The sequence below is a fragment of the Phacochoerus africanus genome, chromosome 1 (assembly GCF_016906955.1).
Source record: "Phacochoerus africanus isolate WHEZ1 chromosome 1, ROS_Pafr_v1, whole genome shotgun sequence".
NCBI lineage: Eukaryota > Metazoa > Chordata > Mammalia > Artiodactyla > Suidae > Phacochoerus > Phacochoerus africanus.
In genome coordinates, this window is record NC_062544.1 from 216,491,328 (window position 1) to 216,510,530 (window position 19,203).

The 19,203-nt window shown below is 45.5% G+C and overlaps 1 protein-coding gene across 4 annotated transcripts in view; it reads right to left on the reverse strand.

The window, feature by feature from the left end:
- Positions 1-19,203, reverse strand: part of KALRN (kalirin RhoGEF kinase) — a 697,683-nt gene that overhangs the window by 492,966 nt on the left and 185,514 nt on the right. For all 4 annotated transcript variants that reach the window (XM_047790542.1, XM_047790550.1, XM_047790490.1 and 1 more), the window contains exons 2-3: positions 12,508-12,582; positions 5,061-5,175 (exon numbers count right to left, since the gene is read on the reverse strand). In XM_047790542.1, coding sequence (XP_047646498.1) covers positions 5,061-5,175; positions 12,508-12,582 — 190 coding nt within the window. The remainder of the gene's footprint in view (positions 1-5,060; positions 5,176-12,507; positions 12,583-19,203) is intronic.

The following is a 19,203-nucleotide window of genomic DNA, read 5'->3' on the forward strand; positions in this document are numbered from 1 at the left end:
TATCTTCCTTTTGTCCCTCTGCATCCAATCTCTATCTCCTCCTGTCCAACTGATGCCCTGGGAGGCTGACCCACATGGACTGCATAAACAAGGCCCCTGGTACCTGGCTTTGGTTACATTCAGTCAATGACTAACAATAACAGAAGCTCAGAGAGTGGGAGGGGGTGGAGCAAGACCAGTGACTCCCCTCGCCCTGCATCATGGAATCACCATGAGTTGGTGGCATCTCTCTGCTTTTGGCCACAGCTCCTATGGGATGACCTTCTCCTACAGCTACCTCTCTGGGTTCTACGTGCTTCTCAGGCTTACAATTAATAATGTCTTCCCTCCCTGTTGCTGCCAGCTCTGGGATAACTTGGAAATCCAAACCTTGTTGGTTTCCCTGTCACCTGCCCACATCACTGGAAAGGGCCCCTTTGTCAAACTCTTCTCAGATAACCCGTGTGGAGTGGTCATGTTTCCTGTCTCAGAAGTGGTATATCTGGGATCTGAACCCCAGTGCCTTCCGTCTGTCCTAAGATGCCTCTGTTCCCTTTGCTGTGAAGGTCTATATGGCTCCAAAGAAGGTAACCACTAACAATGGCTATTACTGTTGTAATGTTATGTTCCTTAGCAGCAGAGGAGAACACTATTTGCTTTGTAGGGCTTGTACTACATACTCCTAACAACAGGGACACTTAAGTGATAGTGCTAAGAAATTTACGTAGAATGTGGGAACTATAATATAAATTATAAGCCCTTTATACCTAAGCGACAAAAGCAATTAAAAACAGAGCTGGGAATGGAGAAGCTATAGGCAAACGCCCTCTTTGGCTCTATTTTCTGAACCTTCCATCACTACTCCCTGCATCCTCCCTTCTCAGATGATCCCAGAGCAAAGGGCAGGATGCCAAGGACACATTTCACCAGGTCCTTACAATGAACATATTCAATGATGACGGTTTCCATAGTTTGGGTTCTCTCATGCTGAATATAGTGGGAGGAAACCCTTGCAGTTTTTATCTCACCTTTTAACTGTATTTCTGGCTCTCTCCACTTATTTTTATTTTCTGGTCATGCTGCACGGAGAATGCTGGCTATAAGCCAAAGTTATCTCTTGCTGAAATCAGTTGAACAAGAGCAAATGCTATCAAATAATAAGCTGTGAATACTGGCACCTTAGTTTGACTGGCATTACAGAATATCCCACTTTAATTTCTTGTCGTTTTTCCTCACCAGTATGACACCTGCATTCTTACCAGAACACTCAGGCTCTTCAGCAGAACTGCTAAGAACAGAGTTAAGTAGCAGATATATCAAGGGGCTAACAACCAGTGCCCTTAGGAACAGCAGAAATATGACTGTGACAAAGCAGGATGATGAAGAAGGGGAGGAATCCAATGCAATAAAAATAGCCCAGGATTTCTTTACCAGATACTTAGAAACTCCTATTCCAAGCATATGGTCAAGTTCCAAGAATCCTAGTGGGTAGATTTAGCCATACTGTGAGTTACACCTGGGTGTTTACTCTCAGGCTAGATTCTCTGTCTCTCAATTTCTAGGGACATTCATCAGCTGATTGTATTTCCTCCCCAATCCTTTCATGTACAAGTGACCACAAGCAGATAACAGGGCAGAAGGACAAAAAAGCTAGATAAGTCTAGGATGGATGACAGAAAAGGAAGCATAGGAGTTGACCAAGATCTCTATCCATGCCCTGGTTCATGGTAGGCACTCAATAAATATTTGTTGAATTGAGTGAATGGCATTGTTGGGAAGTTGAATCAGAAGACTTTTTAGGACCCCTCTTCTTACTCTAACATCCTATGATTCCTTACAATAAGATAATAGAAATCTTGGAGAAGCCCCAGGAGACAGATGCTCATCAGGAGCAAGAAAGGGCAGTTGGTAAGAACTCGGCTCGGGCTGATATGGATCCTAAAAGGATACCTAGTGCTGTTCCAACTGTCATATCCCAGGATGATGCCTGGCCCCTGGTGATGCCTCAAAATTCCCACACAGTGTCCAAAGGAAATGGAAAGCAGTCCTCTTAGAATTTAGGATGTAGACAAGATCCAAAGTGAAATTCTAGGCCTTAAACTATTTAGGGAACCTGAGAGAGACTATGTATAATGTATTTTCCTCTAATATCATAGAATCACAGCATTCAAGGCAGGAAAGCTTCTTTGAAATGATCTAATCCAGCCTCCAACCCACTGGAGGAATCCTCCCTATAGCATCTCTAACGAAGGCCATTCAGGCTCCAGTGACAGAAAGCTCACTTTCTCCAGAGGCAGCAGCATTACTGCTGGACAGCTCCACCTGGGCAGATCTTTCTTCCTTGAGCGCTGAGGTCTCTAACTTCTACCCATTGATGCAACAGAAACCATGCCTGTTCCCTCCTCTTTGGAGCAGCTCTCCTGATACCTGAAGTCAGGAATCATTTTTCTTCCACTTTCACTCCTGCCAGAAAACATCCATTAGTCCTTCAACTGCAGAGAAAGAGTTTGTAGATTTCTCAGTGCGCTGCTCCCCTGACAATACTCTATCTGATCCATGCAGTTCTTAAAACAGGGCTGGCAGGGTTTAATGTTGCAGAATTGACGAAGTCGTCCAGCCATGACCTGGCCTTCACATAGGATAGTGGGAGCCATTCTTCTCATTCCTGTCACATAACCATCCTTCCTCTCAGGCCCTCTTGGATGTTGTACCCTTTCACCCGGCAGAAGTCTTTTCCTTTTTAATTGCATCCAATCTGTTTTGTCCTATCTTTGCTTAACAAGCCAAAATTAAGAAAATGCTCTTCTGATTCTTTCATCTTCTATTCTAAATAAAATATGAGTTTGCCTTAGCAGTAGGAATGTGACAAACCTACCAGAAAGAAATATGTACCTCAGGATCATATCTCTCAGGATCCCAAATTTATATAGGCCCTAAAAGAACTAACAGTCTGTCATGGGTCCCCATGAAAATTTCTCCTGTAAATTGCTTTAGAAAATGCCTGGTTTTATGCCTGCTAGTATTATACTTGGGAAAGATGCTTTTAAAACTGCTTATCCCCTAGATGGCTAAATTGCTAAATTACCTATACCAATCATGGGTTATTTAATCCATCTCCTTGCCTCCAAGACAGATGAGAATATTTCTTCTGTATAAAGATCTCTAGGGGAAAAAATCTTCTACTCTATTCTTCATCCAAGTCTCATGCACTCACGTTTAGAAGTTCTTCTTTGGATATAACCTAAGTCCCTTTCATCAGAGCTTTAGAACCTTTATCTTTTTTCTGGTTCCCTGTGGATATCATCAAGAAAAAAAAAAAAAGACACCAGTCGACATCTATTTGTTTACAGCTTTCTGCTTGGAGCTCTTCAGGGCTCCCCATTCTGCTCAACATTCTTCCAAGCATTTGATGACTGCTCTTAAATCCCCTCTACCACCTGCCCATCAGCAGCCACCAATCCCTGTGCATGTTTCTCTCCCATGGCTCTTTCAAGTGTAGTGCTTGCCTCACTTGACACCAGCTTCAAGAACTTAATCAGCAGATTCAACAATTATCCAAGGTCTTCCAGCAAAAGCAAGGCTCCTCTCTGTAACTTACCAATTCCTCTATGAAATGCACAGAGAGAAGACAAAGGTCCTAAAAGCCCCAGGCACCACTTGTTACTTGCCACAATGAACACTTGACAGCCTTCCACCCACTAAGAGACAGAAATGTCCTCCCTGGCCATGAGCGAGGACGGGGAGAGCATGGGGACAGAAGTCAGGAGGGTGGAGTTCTGGGCCAAGCTCTGCCACTACCACCGCCATCCCTATAAGCAACTCTGATCCCACAGGAACCCTGTATCCTAAGCAGAACACATCGTATCTTTGCCTGGATTACTTCTCAGCTCTTCTGGCTCTCATGTTCTATGATTCTCTGACTAGGCAAAGGCCTCTGTTCCCCGTCCACCCTTCTTAAAAGATATAAACCATGTCCCAGGGACATGTCTCCCTCACCACCCTCTGAGGCCAGCACCATCTAGAAACACTTAGAAACCAGTCCTTCTGAACTTTTTTTTTTGAATGATAGTTATTATTTATTGAACATCATCTATACACTGTGCAGGGAAAATGAATGACAATGCTTCATCTGCATTTGCATCCTTTTGACTTTACAAAGCCCTCGCTTATTTTTCATTGCATTTCCTCCTTTCAATGCCCTTTGATACAGGAAGGGAAAGTTTAATTTTGCCCACCTGACAGGAGAAAGATTTTTTTTTTGCTATTATCTCAAATGCCTCTCTTACGACTTTTTTAAATTACATTTATGGATGTACAACAATCATCACAACCCAGTTTTATAGCATTTCCATCCCAAACCCCCAACACATCCCCCCACCTTCCTCAACTTTTTTTTTAAAAAGTCATCATCATCCCCTGCCCCAAAAGAGACTCCTTATCCTTTTTTCCTTAATCACTCACCCAATGAAATTTGAATATCATAAATACACAGTATGTATCTGTTTATGTATTATGCATATAGCTGTGCTTAACACATAAAAGAGTAAGATTTTTGCCATCCCTAAGAGCCAGTTCTCACCCCCCTTGGAGGCAATGTTACCCCTGCTGAAAATGCATGACTTAGATTGAGCTGAAGACTACCTCTTGAATGATGTAAGTGGAGTTATTTGCCCCAAACATATTCATAAGATGAAGATTTTAGAAAAATTCCATTACACAAGCCAGAGTGGAATCTGCCAGAAATCCCATTTCCCCAAAGTAAAGAGGAGCTTTCTATCCCTCCTCCCCAGGCCACACTGTCTCCTGTACCAAGGCCTGTTCTGGTCCTCTCGGCCCAGGACCTTCACCTCTGCCCATGATTCCCACATCCAGCTCCTGCTCCATTCATATGAATCCCAGCAGTAACAATGGGAGTGATGGGAACGCAGTGAACAATGGGTGATGACGTTCCAGGAAGACTCAGAATCCATTCCAAGAGCAGAAACAGCCAGGCGCCTGGCAGGGATGGAGGTTCATTCCAACTCACTTGCATCAGCCCAGCTTCCCCGGCCCTCCCCTGCAGGACATTCCCATCACCTTACCTTGGCACGCTGGCCAGATAGGTCACGAGTTTCCGCAGGTCTTCCTGTCTTATTCTGTCATGATTGCTTCGAGCAGGGAAGGTCAGGATGGGTCCACCTCGCTTATCGCGGCCCCCTGCAGGGAGGCAAAGAAGGGAGTTTAAGAAAAACAGCCAGAAACTGTGCCACAGAGGAAAAAGAATTTGTCCCCGTGCTGGATGAACCAGGCAGAAATATGGTGCCCAGAGAAATCTGGCACTGTTCAGGGAAATGGCATGGGGTCTGGATGTGGAGAAGATACATGATGTTCGGTAAGTCTTTTGACTTCTCTGATGTCAAATCTGCAAGATACAGGTGAAAATAATGACAATATTACAGAGTTGCTGCAAGACCTGATAAGACGGCATATGCGGAAGCACTTTGAAAAATATTCTCGGAGTTTCCATTGTGGCTCAGTGGTAACGAACCCAACTAGTATCCATGAGGATGTGGGTTAGATCCCTGGCCTCACTCAGTGGGTTAGGATCCGGCATTGCCGTGAGCTGTGGTGTAGGTCACAGATATGGCTTGGATTCTGCATTGCTATGGCTGTCTCATAGGCTGGCAGCTGCAGCTTCGATTCAACCCCTAGCCTGGGAACCAATATATGCTGCAGGTGTGGCCCCCAAAAGCAAAAAAAGAAAAATATTCTCTACAAATGTGTGAGGATAATGAAGGAGGTGATAACTGCTCTGACTGAGAAAACAAACCTTTGAAGGTGTTATAGTCTTTGGAAATTCAACCTCCAATTCACTTCTCTTTACAGACTTCTGTGATGGGAGAGTGCTCAGGATTAACTGACTACCAAAGGTCAGAAGCCCTTAAAGCATCCAGCCGGGTCATCATTGCTGGGAGGTTTTTAGATTCACAGAAAAGACAATAAGTGTTTTCTATGAAGCCAAGGAACCACCCCTGCCTTCCTGCCTGAGGTGCCACCTGTCACTCCTGCTGGAGAAGCACATGCATCTTTATTGGAAACAGGATGCTGAAGGTCTTAATCGCTGCAGATGCATATGTACACACTATGATTACAAGTGTTTTCTAAATATCAGGTTGAAAAAAAGCTGGAAGGAGTAATTGAGATGATGATCATTGTTTGCTATCAGAAGGCTGGGATTTTACATGGTTGCTTTCTCTTTCCTCTATTTTCCAAACTTTCTATTCACTATTTATTCCACAATTTAAAATTTTATTCATTTTTATTTTAGTCAGTTTTATAAAATTTAAAAAAATTAAATTTATAAAATTTTACTCAATTTTATTCATTCATTCATTGTGCTACAATTAGAAGCCAGGACCAAGTCTCTCAGGAGGGTTAGACAGGGACAAACCTAAGGTATAGCAACCATGTCCTTACAGGTACTTGCTACTACACAAAGAAAACTCTGTGTCATGATCACAGATTCCCCATCCCACATGCATCTCAGGCTGCCACCTGACATTCACCAGAGCAGGGACCACCAGGAATCTGAAGTAGGAGGGAGGAGGGGTTGGCGTGGCCATCACCAATACTGGAAAAGAAGCTTCTCTTTCCCAAGGAAAAGCAGAGCCTCCCAGGGCCCGAATAACATTTCCCTCTGACTGTAGTGTCCAAAAACCACAAAGACAGAGGGGAGGCTGGAAAAACAAAATCCAATCCATTCCAGGATATTCCAGAGGAGGAAATAAGAAGGCTGCAAGGATAAAAGGAACAAATGAGATCAGGGCCATTGAGGGATTTGGCCTCAAAGTAAAAAAGTTTCAGCACCACCATCCCCTCCCTGAAGCCCCCAGTCAGGGCAGGTTTGTGTAGAGACCACAGAGTTGGGCCCTGGCCCCCAGGTCCAAACCCGGTTTTATGTACAGATAACCAACCTCATCTCATCTACCTTGGACATGATCCACATCTGCCAACTGCCTTCCATAGGAGGAAAAGGAAGTGAGGAGATCAAATGATAAGTTTCCCCAAAGCTGGGAGGCTCCCCCACACTCTCAACCTTCCCCTCCAGCCTTGACCTCACCCAAAGGACTTGTACTCTTGGGTGGTTTTAACTGCAGCTGTTGCCTTTCTTCCTGACCTTCCATGGATGATCTAAGAAGAGTGCTGGAGGAGTTCCCGCCATGGCGCAGTGGTTAACGAATCTGACTAGGAACCATGAGGTTGTGGGTTCAATCCCTGGCCTTGCTCAGTGGGTTAAGGATCCGGTGGTGCCGTGAGCTGTAGGTCGCAGACGTGGCTTGGATCCTGCATTGCTGTGGCTGTGGTGTAGGCCAGCGGCTACAGCTCTGATTTGACCCCTAGCCTGGGAACCTCCATATGCTGCGGGAGTGGCCCTAGAAAAGGCAAAAAGAGAAAAAAATAAATAAATAAAAATAAAAATAAAAATAAAAAGAAGAGTGCTGGAGTTCCCATGGTGGCTTGGCAGTAATGAACTGGACGAGCATCCATAAGGCTGCGGGTTCAATTCCTGGCCCAGTTCAGTGGATTAAAGGTCTGGCATTGCCGTGTGTTGTAGTGTGGGTCACAGATGTGGTTTAGATCTGGTGTTGCTATGGCTGTGGTATAGGCAAGTGGCTGCAGCTCTGATTCGACCCTTGGCCTGGTAACTTCCATATGCCATGGGTGTGGCCCTAAAAAGACTTTAAAAAAAAAAAAAAAAAAAAAAAGAACAATGTTAAAGGACCCAAGGCTGGTCTGATGGCAAAGAGGTTTGGAGGGCTGCTGGCACTGTCCCTCTTGAGCAACAGCTAGTTCTGTCCTTTGCAACAGGAGTTTCATAATCTTGGCTGTGGAAGGTTCCAGATGCATGGCGGGGGGAGAAGCTCTGGGGAAGTGGAATCCCTTCCCTCCTGGAAATATGGATAAGGAGTCCAGAGGGTTCAGCATGATCAAACCAGGTATTTTTCAGAAAGGAGATGACCTTGCAAGAGTGTAGGAAGAAGAAGAAGAACAAGCATGAAGGAAGAGAATCATTATGCTGGAATGAGTGGGGACAGTGGATGGACCAAGGTTTCAGACCTCATACAAGGAGATGGGGGCTTCCCCTTTCTCTGTGACAGATTGATAGAACAAAGAGGGAAGAAGAAACGAAGATAAGGGATGGAGAGTGAGGGGTTCAGCCTGCCTTTAGGTGAAATGGAGTAGTGAGGGTCAGGGTGGGCTTGAGGTGCTAGGAGAAAGGAGGAGTGGACCATTGCTGAAGAGCATTCTTAGATAATGGACAGTAGGACTGTATATGATGTGGGTTCAAGGGTAGGTGGCAGGGTACTGGGGCATAGTAAGAGCTCTATTGAAAGGTCTGGCCATGGTGTTGACTAGTAATTGACATGAGGGCTGAAGTTCTGAAGGGTGAAAAGCAGAGATGAAGAATGAGAACCCTCAGTTAAGGAAGCAGACCCCAGACAGTGGGAGACAAAAGGAGCCAAGTTTTGAAGACGATAGAGATGATGGCAGGATCCCCTTGCTCACCCAACACCTGCTATTTGCCTACTTGGTCAAACCTTTGGTGCTGGGAACTTTAGGACAGGAATGTAGAGGATAAAGAGGGAGGAGGTGGTTTGATGTGCTGGAAGTGGCACTGGTCCCCTTCCACAGTGGCAGGGCAGGGGCAGGAGGGCTGGGGAAGAGGTAAGGCTGAAAGCAGGGGAGGTTAAGGTTTCCCTGATTGAGGTGGAGGAGGATGGAGCTCACATTTTCAGGAGTTGAGTTCCATTTAGGGCAAGCAGATTAGGGCAGTTTGGGGGAAGGACAAGAAAAGTACATCTAGGGAATAATTCCCAAAATCTGGTCCCTGTAACTAGAGTCCTGCGAGATGTTGATGGATATACACGTTGTTTTTAAGGGAATGAGGTATTAATCGTTTGGGAAATGCTTTCATGTGCTTGATGGACATGTGCTTTAAAGAACATGGTAAATCTCCAAGAGGGGGGCTATAACAGGCAGCGTTTCTCAAATGTATTTTCTAGTAGAACCCCTTTTTCTTTTTTGAAGATCATCTCATGTGACTGTTGGTCTATGTCCCCACTTTGAGATGGTCTAGAGTATAAGAGATGGTGCCACCGCAGCACGGAGCTTCTCTGAGAATGATGGGCATGATGCTGATGGGAGATGAGGTGGCAGAGAGAGCTAACAAGAGGTGGCCAAAAGGAGAGGGTGAGTGCACACAGCAAGAACGGGGTGGACTAAGCCTGCCCAGGCTGGCTGGATAAAAGGGACACTGTGTGCTGTGAGCCGGAGGCAGAGCACATAAAGGAGGCTAGGGCTAGAGCAGGGGCAAAGGGGGAGCCCATGGGCTGAGAACACAGAGCAGGATGTGGCAGGGCTTGGAACGATGCCCCCCCACCACCACCGAGGCCCAGCCACAGAGCCTGTGGCACACACGTGCACACGCCCACACGCTGCTGGGCTGCACTGGATTATTCCAAATGTATGTTCCCATGGCAGCGCAGCTTCCCCGCACCCCAGCCACCCGGGGCCCCAGCAGGAGAGGGGGCTCAACTGGCATTTTGTTTTTCTGCTCAGCACTTCCTGCAGTGCCTCTGCTCAGAAAGAAATGTAACTGCTACATTGCATTACTTAATTCTGGGTTTCTTTATTTTGTTTTATTTTTGTGTTCTCTCTTCTAAAAGCTTAAGATACAAGGGCCTTTTTTGGTTTGTTTTTGTTTTGCGGTTTTTTCTTTTTTTTAGATGCAGTCAATCATCTCCCTGGCGCCCTCAGTGTCCTTCCCAGGCACAGAAGGACAATGTCCCTAAGCCCCAAAGCTCCTGGCAACACGTGCAGATGAATGACTTCCCCATTCTCAATCCACAATGGCACAAGGGCACGAGTTGCAGCTCCCAGCCCCTAGGTCCTCCTCTGGGAAGCAGCTACCTGCCTCGCACCTGACTGACTGCCTTCCTGGCACCTTGCTGCTCTATGCTCTATTATGAGAACTCCCTAAACTCAGGAAGCTCTTTTTAGGGCTCTGACAGAATTCACGTGGGAAAAAAAATAAACCATGAATGATCAAGCAAGGGTCCCCATGTCCAAGTGAACCATGCCTGCACTCATATGCCCTGTACTGATGTGGAACAGGATGGTGCTCAAAAGATATGCCTTAAAGCCAGGAAGGCCTCCTGGAGGAGGCAAAATGGGAATTGACTTGGAAAGGAGGGGAAAAGGCTCAAAGCAGCAGCAGGTGTGGGGCAGGCACCGCAGACAAAGGAGGCACAGCGCATAAGAGAAATGAATTAGCAGGACACGCAGGGGAGAAGAAGGACACCAGGTTAAATAGGCTCCAGGCATTAAAAAAGAAGAGGAAAAATCTGATTGGGCTCCCTACAGAGCTGTGGGCCATGTCCTGGGAGCCCAGATGATGGGAGGCTGCAGAAGTCAGCAATCTGCGCTGCCCAGTGGCTCCAAGACTTCTGCATAGGGTATCCCCACATGCTCAGCAAGCACTCAGATCCAGCTCTGGAGGTTGACCTACACCTCTCCCTATGATGCAGTTGCTACCACGTGATCCTGCCAAGGGATTAGCCTGAGCTTCAGCATCTTCAGTGACAGAGGCTCCCTACCTAATAAGATGTACAAGCGCTTAACACTAACGGGGAAAGGCGGCTTCCCAGCCACTCCCTCCAACAGCAATGACAGTAATAAAACACTATATTCCTACTACCACTATTATTACTACCTCTACTACTAATACTACTCACATGTAACGCACTTAATACCTTACAAAAGCTTACATGCTCCCATCACATACTCTGCCTTCATCTCCCACCCTCCATGCTGAATCACCAGTCTGATCTCTTCCTTCTGGTCAGGTGGGGGACACCTGCTACTTGGTTTCTCCTTCCCCAAGCCCCCCTCCCCTCTCTCCCTTCTCTCCATTTTGGCTTCTGCAGTGCCCATGGAGTGAACCCTGCACTGTGGGCCTGTGTTGGCTCTTTGCCTATGATTCCATCACCATTCCTTCTAGCTGACCAGAATCATCTAAAAACAAAGTCTTAGTCCTTGAAAGTGAAGCACTTGGATGTATTTCTCAAAATGTGATCCTTGGCTACTCACCTTGCCATCCCGCAGCCCCTGCCAGAGATTCTGATGCCCTAGAACTGGCACCCAGAGTGATGCTGGTGAACCTCATAATTTGGCTTCAATTACATCAGGGGTTACCAAACTTCTTCTTAAAGGGACAGATGGTAAATATTTTAGGCTTGTGGCCATCTGGTCTCTGCTAAAACTACTCAACTCAGCTGTTACAGCAACAAAGCAGCCATGGACAACTTGCAGTAGGCTGAATAATGGCCCCCAGACATATCAGATCCTAGTCCCAGAACCTGTAAATGGAACTTTATTTGGAAAAAAAGGAGTCTTTGCAGGTAATGATTAAGATAAGGCTCTTGATATGGGAAGATTACTCTGCATAATCTCCGTGGGTCCTAAATGAGGTCACAGGCATCCTTACTGTGAGGCACAGGGAGATTTGACACAGATAGAGAAGTGGAAGGCAATACCACCCTGCAGGCAGAGATGGGAGTGATGTGGCCACAAGCTGAAGGATGCTGGCAGCCCCCAGAAGCTGGAAGAAACAAGGAACAAATTCTCCCAGAGCCTCTGGAATGAGAACCTTGCTGACACCTTGATTTTGGCCCGATAAACCAATTTTGGACTTTTGGCTTCCATAACCATGAGAGAAGACATATCTGCTGCTGTAAGCCACCGAGTTTGTGGCAACTTGTTACAGCAGCAATAGAAAGCTAATATACTACTAAATGAATGCACATGGCTATATTCTAATAAAGTTCTATTTACAAAAACAGCTGGCTGGCCTGCAGCAAAGCACAGGCTACATTTTGATGACCCCTGAATTAGACATTAAAAGGACCAGGCATACAAGATAGGTTGGAGAGAGAAGTCAGAAATGAATTTTAAAAAATAAATTAAAAAAATAAAAAAAATAAATAGACACAAACACCCACTTGACTTCCCTTTGCCAGAAGGAGAGATAGGGAGGAGCCAGAAAAAATTTAAATCTCCTGTTCATGATCTAGTCAGAGATGAACCCAAAGAAAACCTCTAGGACTGTGTGAGGGGGACAGACCCCTCTGGCTGCAGCATCTCTCAGAGAGGGGCCTCAGCAGCTCCTGTGGGCCTGACAGGCCCAGGAGGATGGGGCAGGGTGATGGATATGTGTGTGGGTGCAAGATGGAGGGGGGTATACCCACTTTTGGTTGTGAACACCCTCCAGAACACCCAGCTGGGACCAGAGCACTCCCTCCCCTTTCTGCCTGCCTCTGCAGAGAGGAAGCAGCTGCTCAGAGCATCACTCCCACCTCCCTCCTCTCTCACGCACACACAAAGAAGTACGTGCCTGCACACATGCATGCACACAAACATACACACACGTGCACACCCACATGCAACTTCTCTAGGTCCATTACAGAGGAAACCTCCATAGACACTCACCAGACACGAAGGCCACTTTTTCCTTTAGGATGGGAAGGACATCAGAAGCTTTCAAACCATCATTCCGAAAAGACCCTGTTGGAGAACAAAACAGAGAGAATCAGGGTGAAAGAGGCCACGTGGCTGACTCCCTGGGTCCCACCCTCAGCTTCCCAACCCCATCGTGGGCCAGAAAGTAAGCTTGTTCAGGTCCCACATCCCAGCCCAAGAGAGAGAGGGGCTATGTCTATAACAGAAAGGACACTTCCACAAGATGCCAGGCCACAGGAGTGACCAAGAGTGTGGACCTCCGGGTCCCTGTCAATGAGGGGACAGTCCAAGTCACTCCCCAAAACATACACAAAGCTCCATGCCCAGGAGGCAACAACTATAGCCCTGTTGCTATGAATTTGAAGACAGGGGGCATTTTAGAAATAGTTTTTGTATTTCTGGTGCTAGCACAGTGTCTGGTACACTCAGTGAATATCTGAGAATAGATTAATTAATAAAAAGATGGACCACAATGTGCAAATAATTCTTTTTGCCTTTCCTCTACGTGGCACAACTGTTAGTCTTCCTTTCACAGGTGGGAAAAGCGAAAATCCCCATGTGAGAAGCCAAGTCGAGTGCAACCCTCTTCCCCCCCTCTTCTTCCTCCCCTCAACGACACCATCATTGAGTCCACAATGGACAGCTAGTGAGCCACACCACCCCCATGGAAGGAAACACACTGCCTTCTTCAGCAACTCATTCTCTGCCTAAACCTCGCTTCTCAGTTGGAAAGTCCTTCCTGGGGTCCAGCGGAGTCCTGTTAGGAGGCTGGAGGTGGAGGCCTGGGGCTCACACAGAGTAGTGACAATGTGTAACAATGTGTCCCAGGAAACAGTAGCCTTAGGAGGCAGAGGACAGCCCAGCCCAGTGTGGGATGAGTGGAAAGGGAGGACTCAGCTTACACACACAAAAAAACGGCAGACCACCCACTGCACCCTTATTATTTACCCCGAATACCCCCCAAGGAGCCTCACAGAGAGCCAGTCCACACTTGGAGCCCTGTGAGCTGTAACTGTACTCTCCGCTGTCTACCACCCCTAGGGACACGGCACAGGAGGACCCCAGAGGAGAGGCAGTGCTGTGTCAGCTCAGTGAGAAAGAACCAGAGACCATAGATACTGTTCTAGTGCCCTTCTCCACATGGCTTACTCCCTTGTGGTCCCAACCTGACAATCGACAGAGGAAGAACGATGCTGGGCAGGATGGTCCCACTCAGGGCTATCTCAATCCCTAAACATTGATGATCTCAAGGATCCAAAACTGTGAGAAATTTTGGCAACAACCCAGGGCTAGGATCACTGGCCTAGAGAAGGGAAATAAGACAGCTGCACACTAACCAAAGAGGAGAAATATCCCCAGAATGCCAGTTCCCATGGCCAGAGGTCATACCCTAACCCCAAAGAAATCCCCAAAGGGCCTTTCACCTATTTCTTCTTTTGCATTTTCACTAAATGAAGACAGTAAGCCTTTGTATTCATTTGTTGCTTATCTTTAAAAACTGTGACCCAGAGTAGCTGATACTGGAGTAACCAGCTGTAAGACCCATTTTGAGAAGACTGTGGCAATAGAACAATGAAATAACACCACAAAAAAGAAAGTTCTACCGATACACATTGTTTTGGACTTTCTTTGTTTCTACAGATCTTTATGCTCTGACTTTATCTTCCACATAGAAAGATATCTTCTATTAAATTATCTTCTATTAAATCTCACTAATAGAAATTAACTAGGAACAATATAAATTCTTATTGAAATTACAAATAGATAATATGCATTTTAAAACATTTTTATTATAGTTGATTTACAATGTTCTGTCAATTTCTGCTGCACAGCAAAGTGACCCAGTTATACACACACACACATATATAATATATATATATATATATACACATTCTTTTACTCATATTATCTTCCATCATATTCCATCACAAGTGATTAGATATAGTTCCCTGTGCAATACAGCAGGACCTCATTGCCCATTTCCTCCAAATGTAATAGTCTGCATCTACTACCTTCAAACTCCCAGTCCATCCCAATCCCTCCCCCTCCCTCCTTGGCAACCACAAGTCTGTTCTCTATGTCCATGAGTCTGTTTCTTTCTGTAGATAGGTTCATTTCTGCCATATTTTAATTCCACATATGTGATATCAAATAGTATTTGTCTTTCTCTTTCTGACTTACTTTACTTAGTATGAGAATCTCTAGTTGCATCCATGTTGTTACAAACAGCATTATTTTGTTCTTTTTTTTTTTTTTTGTCTTTTTAGGGCCACACCTGCAGCATATGGAGGTTCTCAAGCTAGGGGTCTAATCGGAGATGTCGTTGCCAGCCTATGCCAGAGCCACAGCAACACCAGATCTGAGCTGCATCTGTGACCTACACCACAGCTTACGGCAACGCTGGATCCTTAACCCACTGAGCAAGGCCAGGGATCCAACCCACAACCTCATACTTCCTAGTTGGATTCATTTCCTCTGCACCATGATGGGAACTCCTTTATTTTGTCCTTTTTTATGGATGAGTAGTATTCCATTGTATATATGTACCACATCTTCTTAATCCATTCATCTGTCAATGGACATTTAGCTTGTTTCCATGTCTTGGCTATTGCGAATAGTGCTACTATGAACATAGGGGTGCATGTGTCTTTTTCAAGGAAAGTTTTGTCCAGATACATGCCCAGGAGTGGGATTGCTGCATCACATGGTAGTTCTATATTTAGTTTTCTGAGAAATCTCCACACAGTTTTCCATAGTGGTTGTACCAATTACATTCACACCAACAGTGAAGGAAGGTACCCTTTTCTACACACCCTCTTCAGCATTTGTTGCACTTTTTCACCATAATGCAGTAAGAAGTTTCTGCTTCTTACACAAGGAAGAGTCCTGTCAGGCTTTACCAATTAGATAAGAATCTTTTTTTTTTTTTTTTTTTTTTAATGGCTTAACCTGCAGCATAAGTTAGTTCCCGGGCCAGGGTTTGAATCTGAGCCGTAACTGCGACCCACATCACAGCTGCAGTAACACCAGAAACCTTAACCCACTGTGCCAGGCTGCTGATCAAACCTGTGCCTCCACAGTAACCCAAGCTGCTGCAGTCAGATTTTTAACCCACTGTGCCACAGTGGAAACTCCATAGACAAGGATCATCTTTAACAAAAACATAAATTCCTTGTGTAGAATGATGCTTCTGCTTCAAAATAGTTTATTTTCATTTGTGAGATGTCTTTCTATGCAGCAGTTTTATAACACTCTCCTCAAAGTCACTACATACACTATTAATTTCTAGAGAAAAAAATCTTATGAGAAAAGTTAAACTTCAGGCCTGTCTTCCTCCAGATTATGTACAAGTTCAGAAATAACAAGACCCAAGCTAATGAGATTTTACTGTGTTACAAGAATCCACATAACCCTCTTCTCTCCTAAACTCCTGGTCTATTTTTTCCGCTGTTCCTCCTCTCCTCCCCTACCATGTTAAAGTATACAAAATGGCTCTAATTCCACACAGTCCCCAGACATTAAGGAAGAGTTTGGAATCTTATGACAGAAGGAAAGGTTCCCTGTCCTGCCCCCTCCTGGCTCCCACCTGCAGAGAGAGAGGAGTCTGGACTTTCGTCTACACTTCACTCATCTACCCCACCTCTTCCTTCTCCCCTCCAGACTTCAGGACCTGAGAGAAGGGGAACAGCTTGTCCATGTAGCTTGCAATCATTGGCCCAAGTAGAGGTCACTCTCTTGTGCTGGGCTGGTCTAGGATTCCCAGGCTTCCTCTTCCCAGACCAGAGCCTTCCCCCATCCAGTTGAGACACAGCTAAGCTATTTCCCAGGTTGTGTGCCCACTATAGGAAAACTTCAAGTGTCCAGATTTACAAAACCCTCAGTAACCATTTCCAATAGCAACAACAAGATTTTCGCATTATAAAAGGATTTGTTCCAGGGTCTCTTTAAAATAAGGGTTGCCTTAGTGGTTTGAATTAGCTTTTCATTTGCCAAAAATTGAATTACAAATAACTTTTCAACAATGTATGTATTATGTAAAGCCAAGTAGAGCTAAACTAATTAGCCCAGGAGCTCAGAAGTTAGCAAATTTGCATAGAAAACCTATTTGCACTGGCTAAAGATCCTATGTATCAATTTCCCCATGGCCTTTGTGAAACCAGCTGTCAGAATCCATAATAAAGGGGAACTTCATTGAAAGCTAACTCAAACAGGATCAATGAAATAGCCACATGTTTTCACTATCAGGTGCATGTCTGGGCAGACTTACAGTAAATATTCAATACATATTTGATGAAAGAATAAATAAGTGAATGAAATGTTAACCCTTCCTAAAGTGACCTGCACAAAGTCAGTGGCCTCATCTGTCCCACCCAGTGCTAGTGATCTGCACAAATAATCTCCAGGGTGCCACTCAGCTCTACTATTCTGAGACTTTTTAAACATTGTCTTCATATATCTTGGTCTTTAAGATCCTCCGATTATCAGATCAATATGCTTTGAAACAAAGTCCTGGGAACCAGTTCCTAACAAGATCCAGGGCACTTTGGGAAGATCAAACCACCCTTCCCTGGCCTCTCAGCCCATTCCTTCTTCAGGGATCAGTTTAGGGATTGGAATGCTCCGGGCACATCTCCCCACTTTGTAGATAGCCCAAGTTGCCGAAATGGGAGACCAGTGATGGAAGAACTTTTGTGAGGCATATACATCTTGAAGGAGGCACACTTGAATTGCAATTACTCTCTTCCATACAAGGTATATTGGATAGCACTCTTAGCCTAGAAAACACAGGCCCCTTGTTACCTCTAAAGAAAGGCTGAGAAGAAATAAATGCCCCTGGACCCTTGGGGTTACTGCAGGAAAAGAAAGAACCAGAGGGCTCCCTCCTTGACCTGACCCTACATGACTGCTGTGCTTTATCTTAAGGACAAAGGCACACTTTGCTGGCGTTCAGTGATAACCAACCCCTCCTTCATGTCCTGCTGCTGTCAGAATTATAAGCCTGCTGTTCTGTTAATTGGCAAAGTTGAAATGTTCTGCCTCTATTAGGGAAGTAAAAATTACCACTGCCATCTCCCCAGGATCTCCAGCGTGGGCTTCTCCCAGCCCCACACGTGCCTCCTCCTCACTCCAAATGGGTTACGCTCACATTGCTGCTGCCTGTCCCTTTTTACATTTCCCTAGTCACTGACCCTGTGCTGGAAGGTGCCAATCACCCTTACTCTGGCTCCCTGCCTCTATGGGGCCCTACATGCAAGAGCAGGAACAGCCTTTGTGTCACAGGCTCTGTCTGTGGTTTTCTGGCTCTGGGATAGCAATGAGTCTCTGCTAACTTCCTTCAGGAAGCAATCCTGATTTCCACAAGCGAAAAACAAAAAGTGCTAAGCATCTGGAGGTGCAAGCTGCCAGGGTACCCATGGATTGTTCTTATTTCCTCTTAGTTCTCCGTCACACCCCCTTAATTGGCACCTAGTTAGAAGTTATTATATTAATTTTAAGTATTCCAATGTTGCAACCAATGGGCCCAAACTCTTGTTTTGCCACTGAGACAGAAAAATTCCTAATGCTCAGGCCTCTGCCTGCTCTTTCCACTCCATCCCTATGGTATCCAGCTTGGGGGCCTCGATCAGGGTGACACAGAAACACTGACTAATCTGCTGTATAAAAGAGACTTGGCTTGCAATGGAGAGTGCCAAAAGCTCATTAGGCCAAACCTTGGTTTGGATGGAATTTGGACAGTTTCCTATTCCCAGAGCCATTCTTTCATCGATTCTTTATTGAGTACCTATTATGTGCTTATGTTAGGCAGTGGTGATACTTTGACAAGTAAGAAATGGACCCTGCTCTCCAGGGGTTTCCAGGCAGAGATAGAACAGGTATGCAGATAGGACAATGAGCTGTTACCAGAGATAAGATATCACCAGTACAGAATGCAAAGGGACCTCAAAGGAAAGGCTCCCAAAAGTTGAGTCCTAAATCCTTGCTACCTCAAGTAACAAGCATCAGTTACCAGCTAGAACCTTGCTAGAAAGGCAGAATCCCAGGCCCCACCATAGACCTGCAGAATCAGAGCCTGTATTTTAACAAGAAACCCAGGTGATGAACATGCATTAGGTTTAGGGCAGCCCTATACTCTAAAGCATGTCTTTCCACTGTAGAGTTGCCTCAAAGGCAGAGATAGACAAGAGCATCCTTTAGCCCAGTCTAAGCAGAATCTCTACAATCTGAACTAGTACTTAGGCTCATCACCCCTCCCACCCCCACCCTGGGAAGACCCCTCACCACTGCCTAGGATACCAGAGATTCAGCCATTACCCTGGGACCCAGAACTCAAATTCTGCTCTGGAATAAAAATGCCATCCAGGGGTGGCTATTTCCCCTCCAGAGCACTGAAACTGACCATGTCTGGATTTTTGGTGGTTAGGAATGTTTACGAATAACACTTGTCCAAACTGCTTGGAATTTTGGTAGCTTAAACCACTCTGCCATGCATCAAATATTTTAATTTTGCAACAAATCTTCCCTGCTACCCCAACCCTAGAGCCCTCTGCCTTCTCTAACTGCTCTCAGTACCATAAAGACCATCACTGATCATATTTAGAGGCCAGGATGCCATCTCTGAGATGGCCCCAGGGGATGGAGCAGCCAGGTGGTTTATGCCCTTTATTG